Source organism: Lepidochelys kempii, chromosome 2 (genome assembly GCF_965140285.1).
Source record: "Lepidochelys kempii isolate rLepKem1 chromosome 2, rLepKem1.hap1, whole genome shotgun sequence".
NCBI classification, from domain to species: domain Eukaryota; kingdom Metazoa; phylum Chordata; order Testudines; family Cheloniidae; genus Lepidochelys; species Lepidochelys kempii.
This window is the reverse complement of record NC_136381.1, coordinates 254,665,005-254,689,749: the sequence shown is the minus strand read 5'-3', so window position 1 is coordinate 254,689,749 and position 24,745 is coordinate 254,665,005. Positions and strand designations below refer to the sequence as shown.

The 24,745-nt window shown below is 46.4% G+C and overlaps 1 protein-coding gene and 1 long non-coding RNA gene across 18 annotated transcripts in view; one reads left to right on the top strand and one right to left on the bottom strand.

Annotated features, from left to right (window-relative positions):
- KMT2C (lysine methyltransferase 2C) overlaps positions 1-2,879 on the bottom strand; it is a 336,413-nt gene extending 333,534 nt beyond the window's left edge. For 13 of the 17 annotated variants that reach the window (XM_073334594.2, XM_073334591.2, XM_073334595.2 and 10 more), the window contains exon 1: positions 1,983-2,794. In XM_073334594.2, the coding sequence (XP_073190695.2) occupies positions 1,983-2,149 (167 nt within the window). In that variant the 5' untranslated portion in view covers positions 2,150-2,794. The other 4 variants (XM_073334588.2, XM_073334587.2, XM_073334589.2 and 1 more) reach the window with 4 other exon arrangements.
- LOC140907807 (uncharacterized) overlaps positions 1,261-24,745 on the top strand; it is a 111,226-nt gene continuing 87,741 nt past the window's right edge. The window contains exon 1 of the long non-coding RNA XR_012157632.2: positions 1,261-2,305. This is a non-coding gene — a long non-coding RNA (uncharacterized LOC140907807). The remainder of the gene's footprint in view (positions 2,306-24,745) is intronic.

Sequence of the window (24,745 nt, the reverse complement as noted above, 5' to 3'; positions counted from 1 at the left end):
GTGATCCATCCCCTTGATGACTTCAGTAACTCTGCCAGAGGTTACGGGTCTATGACAGGAGTGAGTGGGTGGGTGAGGTTCTGTGGCCTGCAATGTGAAGGAGGTCAGACTAGATCATCATGATGGTCCCTTCTGGTCTACAACTGAGCTGCACACAAACAGTAGCAAGGACTGCTAACCACTTTAAACTTCCACTATGGGAAAAATCTATATTATTTTAACAAAACACAAAGATTTAAGAGGGATGGGGTCATGAATTAAAAGCTACTAGAAGACATAGCCACACTAAAACCAGACAGTCAATGTTAGAAAGCCTCTAAACTGTGAACAGGAAAACAAAAAACAAAAAATGAATCCAATTTTTATCTAAAACAATATATTTACTCATTACAAACAACATAGAAGATCAATACAACTGAATGATCAAACAAAAATATTTTCCTCTATGTGTTCAGTTTATTTTATGCACTTAACAGCACTTTGTATATAGTCAGTTTCACAGTTTCTCCATATACTGTACAGTTTGTTTCCACTGTTGTTTGTGTAAGGTCTTTCATTATAAAGCTACAAAAACTGACTGGGAGATTCAGGAGAAGATTTAATAAACTAGCTTTAACAAAACATTTTTGTTTTAAATTGACTAGATGTCAAGTTGACTGTGACCCTTAAAAAACAAAAACACTAAAACTTTAAGCCTGCAACATGGTCCATAGCCTGTAGTTCATTACATTCAGAACATAAACATTAAAAATAGTAGCAAACAGGTTTATTCTACTTTTATCCTGGAAAGGCCTCTCATTAAAAACCAAAACTGAGTGCAGTTGGTACATAAGTAGCACTATGGGAATGAGGCCTTTTGGAGTCCTGCTTCACAACAGAGAGACAGAAATTGGTCTAAACAAAGATATTACCTCACCCACCTTGTCTCTCTAATACACCTCACACACATTAGTATTATGATAAATAATTGACTCATATACACTGTCAGAGAGTATTCGTTGGTGCACACAGCAGAACATGGACGTTAGATATAACACATTCCTGACTCCCACACAAAAGCGCCACAAAAGGGACTTTCCATTTAAAGCCAAACATAGTCCACAGTCCACCTGCACCACATATGGACGCAGCAGATCACTCCAACGCGCTCCCTAGGTTTCGCTGAGATGCGCTGTTGATAGTTGACGCAGTTGCAAGGGGCAGCCTGCCTTAGTTTGCTAAAAGTGTACGGTGCACATTCAGTTCCGCCTGAAGCGTGAGGAGAGCAGGGACCAGAGAAGAAAGCAAACCGGCGACAGCAAACAACAACGCAAAACACCACAATCTTCCCAACCACCCTCTTGTTGTGCCTGCTACCTTACACCCTCCCCTAGCCTGGCCACCAGACCCCGTCTGAGGCTGTTTGACAGCTCCAGGGAGAGAGCAGCTTCCACTTTCAAACACACTCCGGGGCTGGTTTGGCTACAGGAAATTGCTGTCTAAACTTCTGCGTAAAGAGAGAGGTTTTTAGGGTCATCCAGTTAGGGCTAGATCAATCTTTTCTTTTTTAAAAAAGCCCCAAAGAAACAGCCAGAAGACATCAAGGGACAAGCTAAAATAGAGGGCAAGCCAGAGCCCTGGAGGAGAAGAGAGACCCAAGAAGGGCAGAGGGAAGGTGCAAAAGAAAGGGAAAGAGGAGAGGGGTCCATGAGCAAGGCTGGGAAAAGGGGGAGAGAAAGAGGGGAGGAGAAAAGGAAGAGAGAAGTGAAAAGGAAGGAGAGAAGAAAGAGGCCAAAGGTGAAGAAGAAGAGGGCAGTGGGAGAGGAGGGGAGAGTGCAACGGGCAGAGGAGGAAAAGAAAGAAGAAAGGTGAGAAGGGAAGGGACCCTCCCAAAATGGCACTGGGCAGAGGGGAGGGGGCGCTGAGGAGCGAGCCTCTGCTGACAGCTCCCCCTGCGCTGCCTGCCCCCTGCCCCCTGCCTCTCCCACACGCTCCGAACTTACTTCTTTCTGGCTCTCTGGAAAGGGGAAGCGCCATCTTTGCGAGGCCGGCCCCTAGGTCTTTTGTCTGTGGCTGCTGCTGGGGGGGGAGCTCTGGGCTCGGGGGGCTGCTGGGGCGGCGGCGGCGGCTCCGCCACCCCCCCGACTAGACTCTTGTCCTCCGTTGACATCCTAGTCAGCAGGACGAGAGAGACACATGGATGAGGAGGAGGGTGGCGATGAGGATCCCGATGCTCCTCCTGCTCCCGATGCGCCTCTCCGCCTCACCTCCGCCTCCTCCACCTCCGCCTCGCATCGCTGGCCTCAGCCGCCGCCGACCAGCGCAGGTAGCAAGGGGAGCGGCATCGGGAGGGCCGGGAGGGAGGAAGGAAGGAAGGGGGGGAAGGGGCTCACGCACAATAACCGCCCCGCAGAGCGGGCTCGCCGGGGGGCGGGGAGGGAGAGACACTCCCGCGGCGGGGCGCCCCGCTCAGAGGCCCCGGGAACAAGCGGCTGCTCCGGCTCCTGCGCTGCCCGGCTGCGGCGGCCGCCGCTTCATTGTACGCGGCGCCCTCCCCCTGGCGGCGCCCCCGGGGCGGAGGAGGGGCGGGCGGCGGCAGGGGCCGAGGCAGAGAGGAAGTTTTGACAGCTCCAGCTGTTGTGTGTGTGCCGGGGGCAGAGTCCGGCCGGGCCCCGCTCCCTTCCCGGCCGGGCCGGGAGCAGGAAGTTTACTTGGGGGACGGAGGGGAAGCCTGGGGCCTGCGGCTGGCGAGGGATCCCGGTGCGGCGGCGGCGGCGGCCCTGGTGTGTAACCCCCGTCAGTGCGACACATAGACACAGAGCCACTCACCCGCCTCCCCCCGCGGGCCCCACACTGCGCCTGCCCGGCCCGCCCGCCCAGCCACCGTCCCACAGCAGAGACACCCCTGCGACGCGCCGCCGACGCTGACCTCACGGGCTCGCTGCCTCTGCCGGGCTGGCGGCGGCTGCGGGGAAAGTGCGGAGCCCAGGAGCTGGGACTGGGCTCCGAGCCTGGAGCGGCGGCGGCGGCGCGGAGCGTGTGACACCCTGTGCGCTCATCCCCGCCGAGACTGCGGGCGGCTCCCAGGGAGCCGCACCAGCGGGGAATCGGCGCTGGGTGTACATAGCCATGGCTCAGAAAACACGTACCTGGACGGCGCGTGGAGCCGGATCCAGGGGCGCACAGTCTGCTCTCGTTTGCACCCCTGTAAACCGGATTAAATCAAGTGGAGTTAATCTACATTTACACCCGATGAGCGGAGAGCAGAATTTAGCCCAAGGTGCACGGAGCTGTCAGTTCTCCTGACTGTGTGTGTGTGAGATGTTTAATACACACATGTGTTCCTTACACAGCGGTAGGGGAAATCCAGACACATCAGATAGACGCACACAGAGTGTCTGTTTTAATACAAAAACCCAATGGCGATTGTTCCTTGTGCACCGTGTGGCCCCGGACATGTATGCGGCAGCTCTTCCCCTTGGAGTTAGGCTGTGTGCTCCCAGTGCACAGCCCTTCGTGTTCAGGGCACCGTGGGCCAAACCGTCTCTCTGGCATGCACTCAGGCAGCAGTGCCCGGGAGCCTAGCTCGTATCACAGGGGCGAGTAGGGTTTGGCCCTCTGAGACAGAGACATAATGTGGGCAGCGTGGAAGGTTTCCAGCAACTCTCGCTGCAACAGCTGCGGCTGCTTTAGGGAGGCGGAGAGGGGTTGTGTTTGCGCTAATCTTACTCCTTGCTTCCCCCCCGGGGCAGGGCCTCGCTGGCGGCCTGCCCGCCCGGATTCACTGGGGCTCAGCGCAGGGGTTAAGAATAAAACTCGTTATTACACAGGATTTAATACGTCCCGCAGCCCACTAGAGTCTGGCTCCAAGGAGATATGCGGCTTGATGCCCTAACGTCCGGGCACAGGGCGAGGAAGTCGCCCTGGGAAGATGCCGTCATGCCATAACGGCTTGGTACCTGAGCAGGACGGGCCGGCTATCTGCCTTATTTACCCCAGCGGCGGAGCTCACAGCTGGACTTTCATCCCGGATCCGCCCCAAACGCGCAGCCCGGCCCAGGGAAGGAGCTGAGCTAGAGAGACTGGGAGGAGGCCAGAGGCGCCTGCTTTGCTCTTGCCTCCCCCCACCTCCCTCCCTGGAGTCAGTTTTGCAGAGTTTAAATCTGCTCCTCTTTGCCAGGAAAGACTGCTGAATGTGTTTCTGTTCTGGATGTATTGACTTGTGTCCCTCACTCAGTCTGACACAGCCCTAGCTCCTGTGCGCTGCTCCTCAGCAAGGCTTCTCAGAGTATTTCAGGACCCCAACCCCTCAGCTGTACACTTTGAGGGAATGTCAGTCCCTCTCCTTTCACAATCACATTTACCTTCCTCCCAGGCCAGGCCAGTGCTGTTTCACCTGTGTGAAAATAAGTGATTCACATCACAAATGCTGAATCATGAAACTGATGTTATGTACGGTAAAGAACATCCTACAGCATTTGAGTCATTCATATATACAGCAGTGACTCAGACAGTGTGTGTACTTATTTAAAAACTTTGCTGAGGAACCCAGAAATTTTGGTGCTCAGTACCACAAAAGACCCCAAATAAATAAGGTCAAATAAAACTTGTAAAGTCCTTCTTTATATTGTGTTCCTTTTTTAGGACTTTGCCTTACTTTTGGGCCCCAGTTGATTGAGAAGAATCGTCTTAATTATTACACTAGTGTATAGGCACAAGGGTATAGATAGCATTTTGAAGAGTGTACGTGCACTGGCTGATGTGTTGTCTTTACCCACCTACAGTGTACCCATGACTTCCTGGGTTAGTCTGCCATTACACACAACCTGACCACTGACAAAAGTAGGAGCAGATAAAGCTAGAGCTGTCACCAGCATCTGAGTAAAAGACCAGATGAAGAACAAAACTTTTCCCCCCTTCCCTAAAAAAATTCCTACTAGCCACCTTCAGAAATATTGCAAAAATAAATTAAACTATTTTTTACATCAAGATAGGAATCTCAATGTAAAATGCCAGTGGAGACAAGGCACACCAGCTACTTCAGTGAAGCTAGTTGAGGTCATCGCTATAATCCCCATGTAGGGTTTACCTCAACTATCTACACTGAGGTAAAACTCCTATTATAGCTTTTTATTTGTATTAGGATAGTACTTAAGGGCCCCAATCGTAGACCAGGACTTCATTGTGCAAGGCACTATACAAACACTGAACAAAAAGATGGTCCCCCCCCTCCAACAGGCTTACAATCCAAGTATCTTGTCTCCACTAGGATTTTACATCAAGGCCATGTCTACACTATAAACTTTTGTCAGGATAGCTGTGTCAGGGATGTGTTGGGCAGGATTTATGACTGACCTAGTTTTGCCAGCAAAAGCCCCTAGTGTAGACCTAGCTATACCAGCAAAACTGTGCTTTTGCCACTAAAACTTATTTCATTTTGAGGGACTGGAACATATATACAGGTAAAAATGCAGTTTTGCTAGTACAAACTGCATAGCACTTTGCTGGCATAGAGTACTGGTATAGCTATACTGGTAAAACCATCAAGTGTAGACATGTCCCAAGCTAGCTATCTTGAGTTAGAAGCACACTTTTTTGCAGTGAATACATAGCCTTAGACAAGGCAGCACCCTGCATTTTAATGGGTGTTAAGGTGGTTTCTAATTCATATTACACTAACTCAATCGAAATGATAAATGTATTTTCAATTGTTTTTGCCCATCAAGGCAGAACTCCTTTGAAAATGCCAGCTGAAGTTATAAACTCCTAACCCTCTTCAAAATAAGTATTTTCAGTGCCTGCACAAATAGGTTTCAACCTATAACTGAGACCCCATGCAAGAGTATTTAAACAAGTCACATTTACAATTTTTAACTTCAAGCACATCAAGACAATTTTAGATATGTTTATGACAAACTAGGAGTAAAATTCTAATGCACACAGACTTGCCAAAACAAGAGCGAGAAGAAGCACAGCTCTTGTTATGGAAGCCATTAAAGGAACATGAGGACTGGTATGTAAATACTGTTGTATCATTATAGCATTAAAAACAGCATTGTGCAACAAAAATAATGAGGAATAAGATGACTCAAGGAGCTGGTAGTGGGCCACAGGCACTCTCTCTTTCATGTTATTAATTCAAATCCAGATCGATCTAATGATGTTCACTAACCTATATAAAATGAATTAGAGATTTAATTTTGGTTTCTTTGGGACATGTGCCTGCATGATTCTCAGAAAAGAACACCAAGTAGTCACAATGGCCTTGCCTACACTAGGATTTAAGGCAGGATAACTAACATTTTAAAGTCCCCTGTAGACAAGACACTGTGCCTTTAACAGATGCTAAACTGATCAAATGAAAGCCTAGCGGAGCATAGGTCAGCTAACACAGCACCAAACATCTTAGCATCCATCTTAATTAGTGCTAAATGTTTTTCATTCATGTTATGCTAACTCAGTTGAGCTAATGTGGTTGAGAAACACACCTTTTTACCCATCAAGGGCAGGTCTACACTGAAAACACTGCAGTGGTGCAGCTGCACCAGTGCAGTGCTTTAGTGAAGGTGCTATCAAAGCTTATGGGAGGGCTTCTCCTATCAGCCTAGGTAGTCCCCCTCCACAAGAGGTAGTAGCTCTGTCGATGGGACAACCCCAACAACATAGTGCTGGCTACACCTGAGGTTAGGTCAGTTTAACTGCATCACTCAGGGGTGTGGATTTTTCAAACGCCTGAGCAACATAATTATACCAACCTAATTTCCTAGTTTAGACCTGGCCCATGACCCATAGGACCCTACTATACTCCCCCTAGGCTTTCATTTAATCACTTTGGCACATTTTAAAGGCAAAGTACTTTGTCTTCACTAGACTTTTAAAATGTGTTTAATGTGTGCTGACATCAGACCTTTACACCTTAGTCTAGACGAGGCCTTAGGAATTTTAGGTTTTGTCCATACAGGAAAGTTTTTGGTATAAACTAAAGTGTGAATTTAAACCAATAGTACTACAAGTATGACCCCCATGTAGAACAGTGGCTTTTTTTTTTTTTTTGGTTTAGCTTATGTTGCTTGAGAAGTGGTTTAAGAGAACTAAAAAAGCCACCAGAATAAATGTGTCTGCATGGCCAATGTATGGGGGAGGGGAGCCACCTATGGGGGGTGGGGGGCAAGGGATGGAACTATACGTGTATCACTATACCTGTATAACTATATCAATAGGTAACATTTTCCTGTGTAAACAAGGCCTTAGACAACACTGTCTTTCAGGGTTGAGAGTTTTGCATATGTTACCTCCATTAAAAAACACAAAATATTAACAGCACAAATTGCTTACATGCAAGTCTTCCTATTTTTGACTACTAATTGATTTTCTAGATTAAAATGCAGTATGTGACAAAATGGCTAATGTTATTATGGTGGGTCCCACGCTTTTCTTGTGCGGGGGCTAAGATACCACCCCTTGCCCCTGCTCTTGGGGCACCAAGGGCCCTCGTAGTAGCCCAGGAAGGTGGTAGAGGAGGGAAGCAGGGGGAGCGGTCTGAGTTTACTCCACACTCTGAGCCTGAGCCCCAGCCCCTCTCAACCCCTGCAGGTTTCTTACCCTCAGTCCTTAGACACTGGGGCAGGGTCTCCCTTACTTTGGTTCCCTGGTCTTTTAAGTCTCCACAGCTCCAGTCCTCTTTCTTTTCTCACCCACCCTGACTGCCTGAAGCAGGAGGTTTTATTAGGTTCCTGATAGGGCCTTAATTGACTACAGGTGCTCCAATTAACCTGAAGCAACCCTCCCTCTCTACAGGGAACCACACCTTATACCAGGGCTTATAGTTTTCCCCTCTCCTACTGCTCCCTGACCCTCCTACCCCACCTCAACACTAGGGGGTTGGGCTACTTGGGATGAGAGACAGTGTTGTCATGACAGGTTGTCCGTGTTGCCGCATTGGCTTCTGGCTCTATGCTGTATCCAGAAGTGGAAAGATTGTAGGGATAGGAACCATCTAGTCACTTGTGCATTCCTCTTCTTGTTTGTGTGCATCCATTGGAGTGGGGCGTGGCAGCAGTTCACCCTTGTGACAGACCAAGTAGGTAGTATCATAGAATCTCCGTGTGCTAGGCATTCTTTTTCTACTACAGCGTACCGTTGCTCTCTGGGCAGGCGCTTTCAGCTGAGGTAAAGGATCAGGTGCTCCTCATCCCCCACCATCTGTGAAAGGATGGCCCCAAGTCCTATCTCCAAGGCGTCCGTTTGTAGGATTAATTTCTTTTTGAAATCTGGGGCTATGAACACTGGATGACTGCACAGGGCTGTCCTTAGGTCTGTGAAAGCTTCTTCCGCTGCCTTGGTCCACTTAACTATCTCCAGGCCCTGAGCTCTTATCAGGTCCATCAGAGGCACAGCCCTCATAGCTAAGTGTTACCAGATGTGCCCGTTACTTCAGGGTATACTCCTTTATGAGGGTTACCCTTGGGGGGGAAGGGGAGATTCTGTAATTCTATTAATGTACTGCTTATGTGTCACTTGTGTGTTCATATAGTGCTCTACTCCTTCCTTCTGCAAGTCCCCTCCCCACCGAGCTATCCTGCAGGACCTAGGTTCCCCAGGACTGGGTTCCTCCAGCCCTAGAACTAGATAAATGTGCATGCATGCGTACACACCCACACTAACAGATCAAGTCTGAGCAGACTGGGTCAATCAGCACTCTCAAGTTGATCCCCTTATCTGTCACTGTACTCAATGGGCTGGGCTGAGCAGCACTTTCAGCTGCCCCCCCCACCCATGTGCCACAGGTTTAACATGTCCCTATCCCACTTTATTGAACAGTGATAACTACACAAGGAGAGCCTAAACTGACATAACATACATTATTAAAGGTTAATATCTGAGGTAGAAAGGAAAATAGAGAGAGAGAGAGGGATCTCACCCATTCTAGGAGGTTTGAACTGGTCACGGTTCCCAGGTGATGGTGGTAGCTCAGGGTCTAGAGGGCAGGAGATAGGCAGAGCCCCCAGCAGGATCAGTCAGGAGAAAATCCCCGTGGAACTGATGCATAGTTTGGATCTAAGCATCAGAACACTGACTGGAGGGTGAGTAGAGAATTTTGTAGAGAAAATACAATGGTTTAAGGGAGAACACTAGATTTGTTTATAGGTAAACTGATGACTCAAGGGTTTTCTTTAGGCTAGACAATAGGAGCTGATCACTCTTGGCTCTGGGTGGTGGTTTCTTCCAGGGAGTTCACAATGCAACCAGACTGCTTCAGTATTTTGGATATCAATCAAGGATTGATTACTAGAATTGGTCTGATAATTGCTGAGCTGGGTGTGTGCAGGCATAGGTTCATTAACATCTGGAGTAGAGATTCCCATGATGCAGTGCGTCCCTGCTTTTCTGATCCCAGAGTTCAGTGCAGTTCTCCATTCTGTGTGCAAATTGAGACGTCTCCCTGTCCCATCTTTCATGCAGATGGGACTAGGGAAGTGGTCTCTGTTCTTCATTCTGTATGCTAATGGAGATGTCTTCATCTCGTCACCCTTGTCAGGAGGGGTCTAGGTGTGTCTCCTAATGCCCTTCACTGCTCTCTGCAAGTTTTTTTCTCTGATGGGTTTTGGTTTAAACAGAGGCTGGTGGGGGAGTGTCTTTCATGAGTCAGACAGGCTGGATACTGCACCCTGGTTCCCCCAAGAACACAGAGCTGACTGGTATCAGAAGTGAGGGATGAACCGATGATAGTACACCACCATCTAAGAATGCTTTGACTTGCTTCTTGCGGATCAGGCAGGTTGGTCCACTGGGGCTTCACCAGGCCCCTTCCGACTACATACCCAAAGTATCTGGCCTTGGCTAACCCTGTTGCACATTTGGATGGGTTAGCGGTGAGGCCAGCCTGTCTAAGAGCATCTGGTACAGCTTCCACTTTCCCCAGGTGCATCTCCCAGTCACGGCTATGGATTACTACATCATCTAAATAGGTGGCAGCGTAATTGGCATGGGGTTGAAGTAATCTGTCCATCAATTGTTGGAAAGTTGCAGGGGCCCCATAGAGCCCAAAAGGGAGGACAGTATATTGGAAGAGGCATCGGGTGTAGAGAAAGTTTTTTCCTTGGCATCCTCAGCCAGAGGGATCTGCCAATAGCCTTTTGTCAAGTCCAAGGTGGTCAAGTATCAGGCCTTCCCTAACTGATCCACCAGCTCATCAATATGTGGTATCAGGTAGGCATAGAACTGGGATACCTCATTTAACTTCTGGTTTCAGAGTAACAGCCGTGTTAGTCTGTATTCGCAAAAAGAAAAGGAGTACTTGTGGCACCTTAGACTAACCAATTTATCTGAGCATAAGCTTTCGTGAGCTACAGCTCACTTCATCGGATGCATACTGTGGAAAGTGTAGAAGATCTCTTTATATACACACAAAGCATGAAAAAATACCACCTCCCACCCCACTCTCCTGCTGGTAATAGCTTATCTAAAGTGACCACTCTCCTTACAATGTGTATGATAATCAAGGTGAGCCATTTCCAGAACAAATCCAGGGTTTAACAAGAAAGTCTGGGGGGTGGGGGTTAGGAAAAAACAAGGGGAAATAGGCTTGAATAGAGACTGGGAGTGGCTAAGTCATTATGCAAGGTAACCTATTTCCCCTTGTTGTTTTTTCCTAACCCCCACCCCCCAGACTTTCTTGTTAAACCCTGGATTTGTGCTGGAAATGGCTCACCTTGATTATCCATACACATTGTAAGGAGAGTGGTCACTTTAGATAAGCTATTACCAGCAGGAGAGTGGGGTGGGAGGTGGTATTTTTTCATGCTTTGTGTGTATATAAAGAGATCTTCTACACTTTCCACAGTATGCATCCGATGAAGTGAGCTGTAGCTCACGAAAGCTTATGCTCATTTAACTTCTGGAAGTCATTACAAAACCTCAGGGTGCCATCAGGCTTGGGGACCAAGACAATAGGGCTGGACCACTGGCTGTGGGATTCCTCAGTCACCCCAAATTCCAGCATCTTCCTTACTTCTGCCCTAATTTCTTCTCTTTTTGCCTCTGGTATGCGATATAGTTTTATTGTCACCCTTGCTCTGGGACATGGGACGATGTGGTGTTGGATCAGTGTCATATGGCCTAGTTGTGTGGAGAACACATCTTGGTTCCGCTGGATCATTTCAATTACCTCTGTACATTGTTCTGGGGCTAATTTGGGGGATATCCTTACCTGCCCTTGTGGGCTCTCTGCCTGGGGTGGAGCCGGCAGGACAGCCAGGCACGTCTCCCAATCGAGCCAGGGTTTCAGTAAGTTGATTGGTAGATCTGCTCTGGCCTTGAGCAGTCTGGCTGCGTCACCTTATAATTCACCTCCCCAGTGGCTTCCACGATCTCATAGGGTCCACAGCAGCTGGCTAGGAGCTTGCTTTCTGTTGTTGATACCAGCACCAGCACCCGTTCTCCTGGTTGAACTTTGTGTTTTTGCTTGACGGTTGTAGTAGGTTCGTTGGGCCTCTCGTGCTTTCTCCAAATGCTCTCATACTATGGGGGTCACTTGGGCTATTCGTTTTCTCATCTGGGCCACCTGTGTGATGACATTCTTCCCCGGGTTGGGTTGTTCCTCCCATTCCTCCTTCGCAATGTCTAATACGTCACTTGGGTGGTATCCGTACAGTAGCTCAAAGGTGGAGAATCCAGTAGATGCCTGGGGAACTTCTTGTATTGCAAACATCGGGTATGGTAGGAGGGTATCCCAGTCTTTTCCGTCTTGGGCCACCACCTTTCAGATCATGCTCTTGAGAGTGCAGTTAAATCACTCAACCAGACCATCTGTTTGGGGATGATAGATCAAGGTCCACAAGGCTTGGATGTGGAGCAGGGTACATAAGTCTTTCATTACTATTGACATGAAGGGAGTCCCTTGGTTTGTCAGGATCTCCTTAGGGATGCCTACCCTAGCAAAAACCTGCACCAGTTCTTTTGCAATCGCCTTGGATGTGGGATTTCTTAAAGGAACGGTTTTGGGGTACCGTGTAGCATAGTCCAGGATGACAAGTATGCTTCGGTGGCCCCAGGCCGTTCTTTCTAGTGGGCCCACTAGATCCATAGCTATCCTTTCAAAGGGGACTTCAATTACAGGCAAGGGTACCAATGGAGCCCTTAACTGAGGTTGGGGGCTATGCAGCTGGCACTCTGGGCAGGAGGCACAACAGTGCTGGAATTCTGTCTGTACTCCTGGCCAGCAAAACCTCCTTAGGACTTTAAGAGCAGATAAGACCCTGCATAAATGTCCCCCAAAGAGATGATTGTGAGCTAAGTCTAATACAGCCCTTGTGTGCTTCCGTGGCACCAAGACCTGTTCTACTACTTCCTCCTGTATTGGCACTACCCGGTACAACTGTTTGATTATCTAGTATGGCCCTGGGCCTTTGGTTTTCCCTTCTACTGGCACGCCATTTACCTCTAGTACCTCTTCCCTCATGTTCACACACAGTGGGTCATAGACTTGGTTCTGCCCAAAATACTCACCTGTGTGATTGGGCCAGATTCTATCGGATTGGGCTTCCCTCCTTCTCTATGGGTGCTTCCGCTTGTGCTGGGGGCCATCGGAGTCTCCACTGACCCATGCTACCCTGCAGTTTCCCTGATGGGGCTTCCTCCCAACCAGACAGCTCTCTGGTTTGCTGCCAAAATCCTGGTTCCTAATCTTTTATCTGCCCTCCTTTCCAGTCTAGATTGCCATGACTTCCCAGCAGGTGAAAATAACTCTGGGGAAAACCCAGCAAAAATTGTTGCAGGGCCATCCATCGGTGTCTCGATCTCTGCTCGGGGTTTACTGCCCTCCCCTAACTCGATGCAGGGGAGTAGACTCTCGAACCTGGGAAAGTCCCTGCCAATTAAGACCAGGTAGGGAAGCTTGGGGAACCACCTGTGCAGTCACCTTGGTAGTGTTCCCCCAGATCTCAATCCATATTGGGATTGTGGGGTAGAAATTTACTGTGCTGGTGACACATGTCACTCCAGTGCTCTTGGCCCACCTCAGTTGGTCTTGCCCGACTTACTTCCTTGAGACCAATGTGACAGCACTCCCAGAGTCCCCCAGCCCTCTCCCCCCAGGTCCCTTCTTGGTGCCTGTTCTTCCAGCTATGACTTTCCTGGACTTCTCAATGATCCGGGGCCTCAGGGTCGGGACTGGTTTCCTGGAACGCCATGTTTCACTTCCCGGGATTTTGAACAGTTCACAGGCTGCCAGTTCTCTCCACAAGGGTGACCAGTTCATCATAGGTAGAGGGGTCATTCTGGCCTACCCAGGCTTGGAGGCATGAGGGTAGTCCTCTTATATAGTGGTCCAGCACCAGGAGCACCATCATTTCCCCAGAGCTGAGAGCCTCTGGGTGTAACCACTTCCGGGCTAGGTGGATTAGGTCAAATAGTTGTGACCACGGTGTAGTCCTAGCCCCAGGTCTCTTTTTTTTAAATCAAGAGAAAAAGAAAAAAGAAAGTGCCCCACCTCTCAACCCCTGCAGGTTTCTTACTCAGGGCAGCTTGCACCCCAAACAGCCTGCACCCCAAACAGGTCATGCTGGTGGCAGAGTGGCACTATATGTGAAAGAAATCGTAGAATCAAATGAAGTAAAAATCTTAAATGCACCAAACTGTACCATAGAATCTCTATAGATAGTAATTCCATGCTTGAATAATAAGAATATAGCAGTAGGGATATATTACTGACCAGGACGGCGATAGTGACTGAAATGCTCAGGAGATTAGAAAGGCTACTCAAATTAAAAAAAAACCCTCAATAATAATGGGGGATTTCAACTATCCCCATATTGACTGGGTACATTTCACCTCCGGAGGGGATGCAGAGATGAAGTTTCTTGACACCTTAAATGACTGCCTCTTGGAGCAGCTAGTCCTGGAACCCACAAGAGGAGAGGCAATTCTTGATTTAATCCTAAATAGAACACAGGATCAGGTTCAAGAGGGAATATAGCTGGACTGCTTGGTAATAGTGACCTTAATATAATTACATTTAACATCCCTGTGGCAGGGAAAACACCACAGCAGCCCAACACTGTAGTATTTAATTTCAGAAAGGGGAACTACACAAAAATGAGGAGGTTACTTAAACAGAAATTAAAAGGTAAAGCACCAAAAGTAAAATCTCTGAAAGCTGCATGGAAACTTTTTACAGACACCATAATAGAGGCTCAACTTAAATGTATACCCCAAATTAAAAAACATAATAAGAGAACCAAAAAAGAGCCATCATGGCTAAACAACAAACTAAAAAAAACAGTGTAACAGGCTGCAGACTCACCACCGCAGCCCTCCTGCTGGTTGCTCTGAGAATTAGCTCTGTCCCAGCTGTGGAGCACCATCAGTTGGTGGTGTCCCACCCGTTACCTGCTCTGCTGTGCTGTCTGGGAGCCGCGTTGCTCCCTGGCTTGCGGCGTCCTCTTCTGGACACAGCCCTCCGGCTGCCCCCACTCAGTTCTCTCCTCTTCCAGGGGTATCTGCAGTCCTCAGTCTGCACTTGACCTCGTGGCCAACTGCAGCCCCAAAGTCTAGCCCCTTGCCTCAGGGGCAAGCCAGAGTCTGTATCAGGTCATGCTCCTCCACGGCCAGGTGCCATGTTAGGGAGGAGAGGAGGACCCAGGCCCGCCCACTACTCTGGGTCCCAGCCCAGGGACCCTCTGGTGACAGCCATGTCCTGCCCTCCTTCTCTCCCCTCTACTGCTCGTGCTCCCTGGTCCGCTTCCTTTTGGCCCTTGCACCTTCTCAGCCCTTTCTTTCAGAGGCCTCAGCCTGGCAGGTATCAGGCTGGAACTTTCCCTCTCCTCCCCTGAGCTGTTCTGTCCAAAGTGTTACTTCCTTACCTCAGGAGCCAGTCCTTCTCCCTTACTAGTCAGGGAGAGACTCCTGTCGTCTCTGCTTTGCAGCCTTTATATAGGGCCCAGCCTGGCCCTCATTGGCTGCCTTTCTGCCCTTCTCTGATTGGCCGGGTTCTGCACAGCCACTCCAAGGGTTGCTATTAACCCCTTCTCTGCCAAAGTGGGGCAACTGCCCCACTACAAGCAATGAGAGACAAAAAGGCATCCTTTAAAAAGTGGAAGTTAAATCCTAATGAAGAAGATAGAAAGGAGCATAAACTCTGGCAAATGAAGTGTAAAAATATAATTAGGAAAGCCAAAAAAGAATTTGAAGAACAGCTAGCCAAAGACTCAAAAAGTAATAGCAATTTTTTTTTTTTTAAGTACATCAGAAGCAGGAAGTCTGCTAAACAACCAGTGGGGCCACTGGACAATCGAGATGCTAAAGGAGCACTCAGGGACGATAAGGCCATTACAGAGAAACTAAATGAATTATTTTAATCGGTCTTCATGGTTGAGGATGTGAGGGAGATTCGTAAACCTGAGCCATTCTTTTTAGGTCACAAATCTGAGGAATTGTCCCAGATTGAGGTGTCATTAGAGGAGGTTTTGGAACAAACTGATAAACTAAACAGTAATAAGTCACCAAAACCAGATGGTATTCGCCCAAGAGTTCTGAAGGAACTAAAATATGAAATTGCAGGACTACTAACTGTTGTCTGTAACCTATCATATAAATCAGCTTCTATACCAAATGACTGGAGGATAGCTAATGTGACACCAATTTTTAAAAAGGGCTCCAGAGGAGACCATGGCAATTACAGGCCGGTAAGCCTGATTTCAGTACTGGGCAAACTGGTTGAAACTATAGTAAAGAACAAAATTGTCAGACACATAGATGAACATAATTTGTTGGGGAACAGTCAACATGGTTTTTGTAAAGGGAAATCATGCCTCACCAATCTACTAGAATTCTTTGAGGGAGTCAACAATCATGTGGACAAGGGGGAATCCAGTGGGTATAGTGTATTTAGATTTTCAGAAAGCCTTTGATAAGGTCCCTCATCAAAGGCTCTTAAGCAAAGTACCGGTAAGCAGTCATGGGATAAGAGGGAAGGTTCTCTCATGGATTGGTAACTGGCTAAAAGATAGGAAACAAAGGGCAGGAATAAATAATGGTCACTTTTCAGAATGGAGAGAGTTAAATAATGGTGTCCCCCCAGGGTCTGTACTGGGCCCAGTCCTATTTAACATATTCATAAATGATCTGGAAAAAGGGTTTAACAGTGAGGTGGCAAAGTTTGTAGATGATACAAAACTACTCAAGATAGTTAAGTCCCAGGCAGACTGCGAAGAGCTACAAAAGGATCTCTCAAAACTGGGTGACTGGGCAACAAAATGGCCGATGAAATTCAATATTGATAAATGCAAAGTAATGCACATTGGAAAACATAATCCCAACTATACATATAAAATGATGGGGTCTAAATTAGCTGTTACCACTCAAGAAAGATCTTGGAGTCATTGTGAATAGTTCTCTGAACACATCCATTCAATGTGCAGCGGCAGTCAAAAAAAAACGAACAGAATGTTGGGAATCATTAAGAAAGGGATAGATAATAAGACAGAAAATATCATATTGCCTCTATATAAATCCATGGTACACCCACATCTTGAATACTGCATGCAGATGTGATCGCCCCATCTCAAAAAAAAATATTGGACTTAGAAAGGGTTCAGAAAAGGGCAACAAAAATGATTAGGGGTATGGAATGGCTTCCATATGAGGAGAGATTAATAAAACTGGGACTTTTCGGCTTGGAAAAGAGGCGATTAAGGGGGATATGATAGAGGTCTATAAAATCATGACTGTTGTGGAGAAAGTGTTATTTACTTCTCATAACACAAGAACTAGGGGTCACCAAATGAAATTAATAGGCAGCTGGTTTAAAACAAACAAAAGGAAGTATTTTTTCACACAACGCACAGTCAACCTGTGCAACTCCTTGCCAGAGGATGTTGTGAAAGCCAAGACTATAACAGGGTTCAAGAAAGAACTAGATAAATTAATGGAGGATAGGTCCATCCATGGCTATTAGCCAGAATGGGCAGGGATGGTGTCCCTAGCCTCTGTTTGCCAGAAGCTGGGACTGGGCGACAGGGGATGGATCACTTGATGATTACCTGTTCTGTTCATTCCCTCTGCAGTATCTGGCATTGGCCACTGTCAGAAGACAGGATACTGGGCTGGATGGACCTTTGGTCTGACCCAGTTGTATTGTAGTAGGAAGGGCTGGGGTCCTGGCATAGGGGTGGAAGACAGTGAAGGAGCCTAGCTGTGATAGTAGATACTGGGGTATGGAGGAACACACTATGTTGATATGGGGTATGTTTTGGGACTGTTATAGACTATTTTGCCATAAACTGTCCCTCAGGAGGGATATTCTTTAAGAGCCTGAAGTGGAGTCCTTTGGTTTAGCCAAGAGGGAAACTGAGGCAAGGGGCCACTTGCAGGGTTGCCATAAAGGAGGAGGATGTCACACGTTTACAAGCAGGATTTTGTCCTCATTCAGCAAGTACACTTATGGGACCATGACCCCTGTTTTTAGGGTCCAGCCGGAATGAAGCTTTTTATTTGTTAACTTTAATGACTCAAATATGTTTCAGGACAATGTTCTCCATATACATTATAGAAGCACTGGTAGTGTCTCCTTTGTTAAGACTGTGTTGAGATAGGCAATGTTACATATAATCTTTTGAGATCTATCTTATATTTCAGCCTCAAGTAAATATTTTCTCCAAGTCACAGACCCTTGAAGAAAACACGATTTTTAATGAAAGTCCTGACAGGACCTTAATTACAATGGCGCAAACATTACCATTACAATCTAATTTTCATCCTTAAGCTATGAAAAGCTTCCCAAGGGGGTGGCTTTTCTTTTGTTTACCAGTGACCAGTTTTATAGAAAACTGCAGATTTTGGTGGGTGGTTTTTAATCCTGTGTTGCCGTGGCGGAGATTGCAGAGGCGCTGTTAACGTTTACTGAATTTAGGAACAGTCAAGGAAAGAAGAGATGGAAACGAGGGAGGGAAGGGAACCAAGGAGGAAAGGGTGGAGAGAGAGAGCAAGATCTGTAAAGGGTACAGAGAGGAAATCTGGAGTAGTAGGGACTGCCAGCCTTGCAGCTCAGCGAGAGGTACCAGGAAGGGGGAGCTGAGCTAACTACCAACCTGTCAAATCCACTTTAGGCAAACTAGGTCAAGCTTCTTTCCCAGCCAGAGGTTCCCCTCCCCCGCGTGGCACTGGGCAGGCAAAGGCTTGGTCTAATATTTAGACAGGATTTGTCGTGTGTAAATGTCTCTCCTCTAGCTTGGGGATCTAAACACCGAAGGATTCTCAGAAAAGGAGCCTCCACGTAGGCTTTCCCATTCCTGTACATTTTTCTTCTGTAGTTTTCACTCCCTGGCCCGTTTCCCCCTGCCGTGTGGGAGGGAGGAGAAGCTTTGAACGGGTAGGGGGGAGAAGAACGGGGCCAGCCTGGATCTGTAGCTTTCCAACTCTTCTCACCCACCCACCCTGTGATCGGATCAGTTTTTTACTTTCGAATCAGTGGCAACTGGGTGGGGAGCTTTGGTCTGTTACAGGCAGGGGGAAGGGTGATTAGGGTTTGGGGGGAGACCGTGGCAGCGCAGATCCCTGTATTCTCCCCTTTCCGGTGGCTAAGCTATATCTTATCTAGTTGGATGCGTGTTTGTGAAAGTGTTTAGGGTGTGTCTGTGGGAGTCATTTACTAATATTGATTCTAGCAGGTTTGTGCGGCTCCCCCATTTGCAATCTGTGATCTGAACCTCCCTCCTCTCCCCAGCCAAATGCGATCGGTGTCTCCACTCCCTTGTACAGTTTTTTTCGCGCTGGTTTTGTTTTGTTTGTTCTAGTTTCCATGAGGTGTCCCTTTATTTGCAGAAGCTGAAATATGACAGAGGCACTATTTTGTGTGGAAGGATCAATACTGGGTGTCACGAAGGCTGCAGTACACTCTGTAGTAGGAGCTGAGATGGGTTTTTGCAGTGTTGCACTGGAAACCCTCATGAGTCTTCCTGTCTCTAATCTTTTTTCCCCGTCTTTTTGTGGGGCTCTTTTTAAAGGTAAAGTATTTTATGGGCTATCACATTATGTAAACGTTCATTATCAAGTGATGAACTGGAAGTATCACTTTAGGTTTGCTAAACCAAGGAAACAGCAAAAACAAAATGCAGATGTGACCGCTGACCAAGTTGACAGTGTTTGACAGCTGTAGTCAGTAAGTGCAATAAATACCTTCACTTTGTATCATCTAACTACTTTAATAGAGACCAATACATTTCCACCAGAGCCAGAAAAATGTGCATTATCTAAAACTTAAATCTCAATCTGCACAATACACTTGTTCAACTATCACCACCATAAAATTTTCATCCCATCTGTTTTTAATAGCACAGACTTGCTATTTGTGCCAATATGTCCATAACAAACAATTTTTCAGTTCCTCAACAACTTTAGAAATCCTTCCTCTGGAAACAATACAATTAAAGTAACTACTTATTAGAATGATGTTATAGACGAGGATTGCTTTTTCAAAATAAATGGATATCACTGTCTATCAATACTAGTTCCCATCCAGCAATAATTTAGTTATTAAATCATCCTTGCAATATTTTCAATTTTTCAAATAATTTTGGATGTGAAAGTAAAATGTAATTAGCTTTTCATTACCATTAATCATCATGGAAAAGGGAGTGTCAGTAGATTTTTGTGTTTGTCCTGATAAATTTACATGTCAAATTTGCAAGGCAACTTTAAAACCATAATCATTTTCTACCAGAAACATGGTAATATAATGTATGACAAGGAGATGCTTGTAGTTTATTGCATCTTACCTCCCCATCCCCAGGGCTGGATTTATACCTTTCGTGCACAGCATCTTCAGCACCCCCCATCCCTGCCATGCTTACAGCCTTCACGTTTTCTGTAAAAAATGAAACTTTTAACCTACTTTTAACTTTTAGGCACCCCTAGAATAGGAATGTAAGAGGTTACCGGTTAACCAAAATTAACCGTTAACCCTGTTGAGCCACATTGAGCAGGACCCCAGCCGTGCCAGGGAGACCCCAGCCCTGGCTGGGCCGCGCTGGCTGAGCTGCACTGGCTGAGCTGGTGGGACCCCAAGCCCCAGCTGCACCGTGCTAGCCAGTGGGAGCCCAGCGCCAGCTACACCACGCCGGCCAGAGCCCAGCCCCAGCCGCACCCAGCCAGCCGGACCCCAGCCCCGGCCATGCTGAGACGGATCCCAGCCCCGGCCGGATTGTGCCAGGCTCCCACAGCTACCTTGCTTAACGATTAACTGGTTAAACAAAATAATTGTAATAATTTAACTGGTTAACTTTTTAAACTAATATTTATATCCCTACCCTAGAATGCCTGCGCCACTAGGTACATGCCTACTGTGCCTAATTGGAGATCTGGCCCTGCCCATCTCCTCTCAAATTGCTCAAAGGAGCAAACCTAGATGATCAAAAGAGTTAGGATAACCAATCTACCTCTACTTAATTGATCTGAGAGGCCTGATATAAATGAGGGAAATAAGACAAAAGGATTTGTATTCTCCCTAGATTAGGCTACTGTAAAGATACCATCACCTGCTTCCATTATGGAACTTCTGTAGTTCTTACATACAGCCTAAAACCATGCACTTAAAGAACAAAATCTATAGCTATGTTATTGATATCTTAGGCTCTTATACTGTGTTAATCACCCTGGTATCTTACAGCTTTATAAAAATATAGATATATGATAAATCATTAGTATCTTTAAAAATAGTGTCAGATAAAAATGTATAAGTGTTCTCAACCTAAAAAATCTAAAACAGAGTTTATGCAGTTTGGCCCAGAAACAGCCTGGGTAAATGGGTAGTGTGCAGAAAAGTGTGTGTGGAAATATAGAAGGGGGAATCAGAATTCTTCCCCAACAGATGCTGCTACTCCCCCACGAACATGTGTGGGAGTTTGATATGGTCACTTTGGCTCTCCCCTATCCTGTTTCTCCCCATGCTCCTGCACAACGAGGCAGAAGGAGCACCTGCAAACCACATCCTGTCCCTCTCTGCTCTGCAAAATAGCACCTGTTTCATGTGTTAAAGGCCTTGCACATCCATGGGTGTGTATAGGATTTGCCCTTAAGAGCATAAGCAAAGGATTAAAATAAAAACATAACAAAAGAAAGGGTTGTACGTCCATTGGAAGGAAAGCACTGTAGTAGGCATCACTTAATATCACAAGATATTAGTCTTACTTTTGTTTTTCTTCGTGGTTTTCGTCTCCCTCCTAGTTTCAGCTGGCTCTATTCTCCATTTATACAGTGACTACACAAATGACTCTCTCTGTATACCTTAACGGTAAATTCTTTTTCATGCTGGAATGGCAAAAGTAATTATATTTATAAATGGAATGACTGTTTTGCCTAAGCACTGCATGTATAATTCCCTTCTGTAAGAAGGATTTTTATAATTCCTCCAAAAATGTCTTGGCAAAGACCAACCCCACCACTTGGTAGTGTGAACCTAACTTTTGGGACAGAACTCAGCCCTCTTATTCCTTGGGTCAGTGGGCACTATAAGCATCACAGCAAATTATGCTTTCAGTTGAGACAGCGGTGGAGATAGTCTGCGTATGGTTATTAAACACCCCCGGCAGCTGGTCTGAGAGAGTGTTGCTTGCCCTCTTGCTCTCTGCATTAACTATTTAATGCAGGGCAGTTTGAAATCGGATATATTCTCTGATGGGGATGGAGATAGTGGCGGGGTTGGAGGGGGAGGGAGACACTAAATCCTGCTCTTGCTGTGGGATGAACTCAGTGGTCTAATAGTCTAAAAGAAAACAGACTGTTCCACAGTGAAAGTGTGAATGGCCTAGAGTCCTACTTAATCCATTCTAATTTCTTTCACAACCAGTTTGCAGGGGGAAGGCAAGAGCTCCCTCAATTCATCTTAGTAGAATAGGTAAAAGGAAGTTTATGCTGTCAGACCTGGGGCTTCACTGAGAAATGTTGATCCAGCCTGACCTGCCTAACTCCCTCCCTTGGACCATCCCTCTTCCTAAATTCTTTTTTTCTGCTTCTTCCTTCAAACATAGCACTGTCTCTTCATCTCAAAACTCTTTTGATTTCCCCCCTTCCCCCGCCACTTCTCCAACTACTCTCCATTTCTCTTCCCCTCTTTACCTTTAGACTTCTCCCATTACTCGGTGGCATCAACTTCTGCTCCAAAGAGTGAGATGGTGGAGAGGGTCCTCAGCTGACACAAACTGTTATAACTTTAATGAAATGAAAGTCACTATGACAAGTTACGCTAGATGAGGCTCTGCCCACTTATTCCTTTTCAATCAGACTTCTGCTTTCTATGAGCCACTGAAGTGGCTTATAGATTTTTGGAACAAGTGGGTGAAGCAACTCTAAGGAGATGGAAGGGAAGGGATTCCTTATATGAGCGTTGGGAGATATTTGTATGTTAATGAGACTTTATTAAACAAGATCCCACAAGAGGAGGCTATGCGTTGGAAATCTAGTTGTTTCCCACAAAGCAAACTGATGTATGGCTTCCCCCAATTGCCAGAGAGGGAAACTATCCTCTCACAGCATACTTGACTCCTTTATAAACTGACTCTGGCTTCTGCTGTCAAGGACATCATGAAAGACCCAGGCTGAAATCCTGGCCCCACTGAAGTAAAAGAGAATTTTGCCATTTACTTCAATAGATCCATGATTACACACACACACACACACCAGCTTCTTTGTCATGCTGATAGCAACCAGTAGCAGTATGTAGTGTGTTAGAAATTTCAACCCTTATACAGTATCATTGTGCTGCTAGGCTGACACTGGCGGAAGATGAATACTGAACAATCTATATAATAAGATTCCAGGAATGTCATTCTGAAGCCTAAAATGTCAGAGTCAGTGTAAAGCAATAGAAGCCACTACAAGCATGGTTGAGAGCTCTTTTTGTTCAGAATATCAGCAGGCTCAATCATCACTGGGATTCATGATCTGTCACGAGCCAGTTTAAGTTTTCAGCCAGTTTTCACTTTTTTTAAAACACACATGGCTTTACAAATTACAGCCATGTGACAGTGTAGGCTTTCAGCTATTAGTACTTCCTATCATAAGCAAGGAATAGATTTAAAGAGAATAGATTTTATGTTAATTTACTTTGAACCATATGAAGAGTTCTCAAAGTCCATTACTATTAATTAGTAGCAAATAAAAATGGAGACCTCCTTAAAAGTTCCTGGGTGTCTGGTGTATTTACTCCTCTCTTTCTGTGTAATCTTGTCAAAGATAGCAAAATACACAGATCCTTGGCTTTCATTTCAGAGTCAATTTAAATGCTGTTTCTTTGTATTAGTAAATTAGATGTTCAATCCTGAAATTGGTCTGTTCCCTTGGCTCTTATATTCATCTTATCTAACTTATATGATGGCCTTCCACATTACTGCTGAGTTAGACTTGTCTGGAGAGACACTGATGTACATTTGTCACAGGTCAAGCATGGTGTTGCAGGCATTCCCAGCCTCAGTTTTCTCCTGAGGTGGGTCCCCTTTGACCCATGTGAGGAAGGCTGTTTTGGTGACATGACTTGGCCTTCCAGCCAAGTCACCAGCAATATGTCTACACTACAGCTGGAAGCAAACCTCCCAGTCCCCTAAAAATAGCACCAGAGATATTATGGTTCAGATAGCAGCTTGGGCTCTCCAACCTACTTGACCCCCTGCATCTGAGCTGGGGTGGCCAGCCCAAATTCTCCTCTGTAGCCACAATATCCACACTGATAGTTTTAGCACGCTAGCCTGAGCCCAACTAGCAGTAGTGCCTCTGTCCACCCTGGGTAGCTCACCCCCAGCTGGAGCATAGATGTACTCTGAACAAGTTTAACCCTTTCCAGGGTATCCTGATCCATCTGTAACTGGATAGGCTCTCAGCTAGCTTCACCCAGCTGGCCTCTTCATTGTCCCCTCCCCCTGGGCCAACAGCAAAGTCTTTCCAAATCAAATGGAGCTGAACACAATTGTGTTCTTTTTTCCAGAGTAGCAGGTCCCAGGGTTTCTCTCCTGACACCCTCTCAGTAGAACTCAGAGAGCTACAAACAAAATCAAACACCACTGAAACTTCTTCTGCTCCTCTCTAGGCTTGAGACTCTCATCCCTCTTAAGCTCCCCTTCAGCTCTTATTCTTCAGGACCACTTCCTTAGAGCCTCTACAATCACTACTCAGCATAATTGCTGTCCTCGAGCATCCCCACCATCCTTTTAAATCCAACAACCAGTCCAGGTGTAGAAGGGCTAATTGAACAGACCTGGATGGCCTCCTACTCCTTAAAGGGGCAGGCTGCTCTATTACAGGGCTGAAACAAAATTAAAAGATGCCTGTGGAGTTTCCTGTCCTGGAATTTTAGCTAGGTATTTATTGAGAAAACCAGACAAGATTCTGACTCCAGATTTTTGAGGGATACTAAACCTCCTAAGATTTCAAGTCTTGTTCTATTTTCAATGTTACCAACTTTTTAAGTCAAGTCACTGTGGTTAGCCAACCTTGTTTTCTATCTCTGCGGTAAGATTTTTAAGTCCAGAAGCCTAACCTCAAACTCTCCCCTCCCCCAGCAAGAAGACAAAGATGACAATAAATTTCCTTCTTTGGCCTCTGTAATAGGGGTTTTAAAAGAAAGGGCACAGTTGAATCATGATGTGCACCAAGACACCAACACTAGAGTCATAGGATCAAATTCTGGCCTTGTAGAAATTATTGGGACTTTTGCCATAAAACACCCCCCACTATATTAGAAACAAATTTATCTTTACAAATCAATTTATTCTAATCTGGA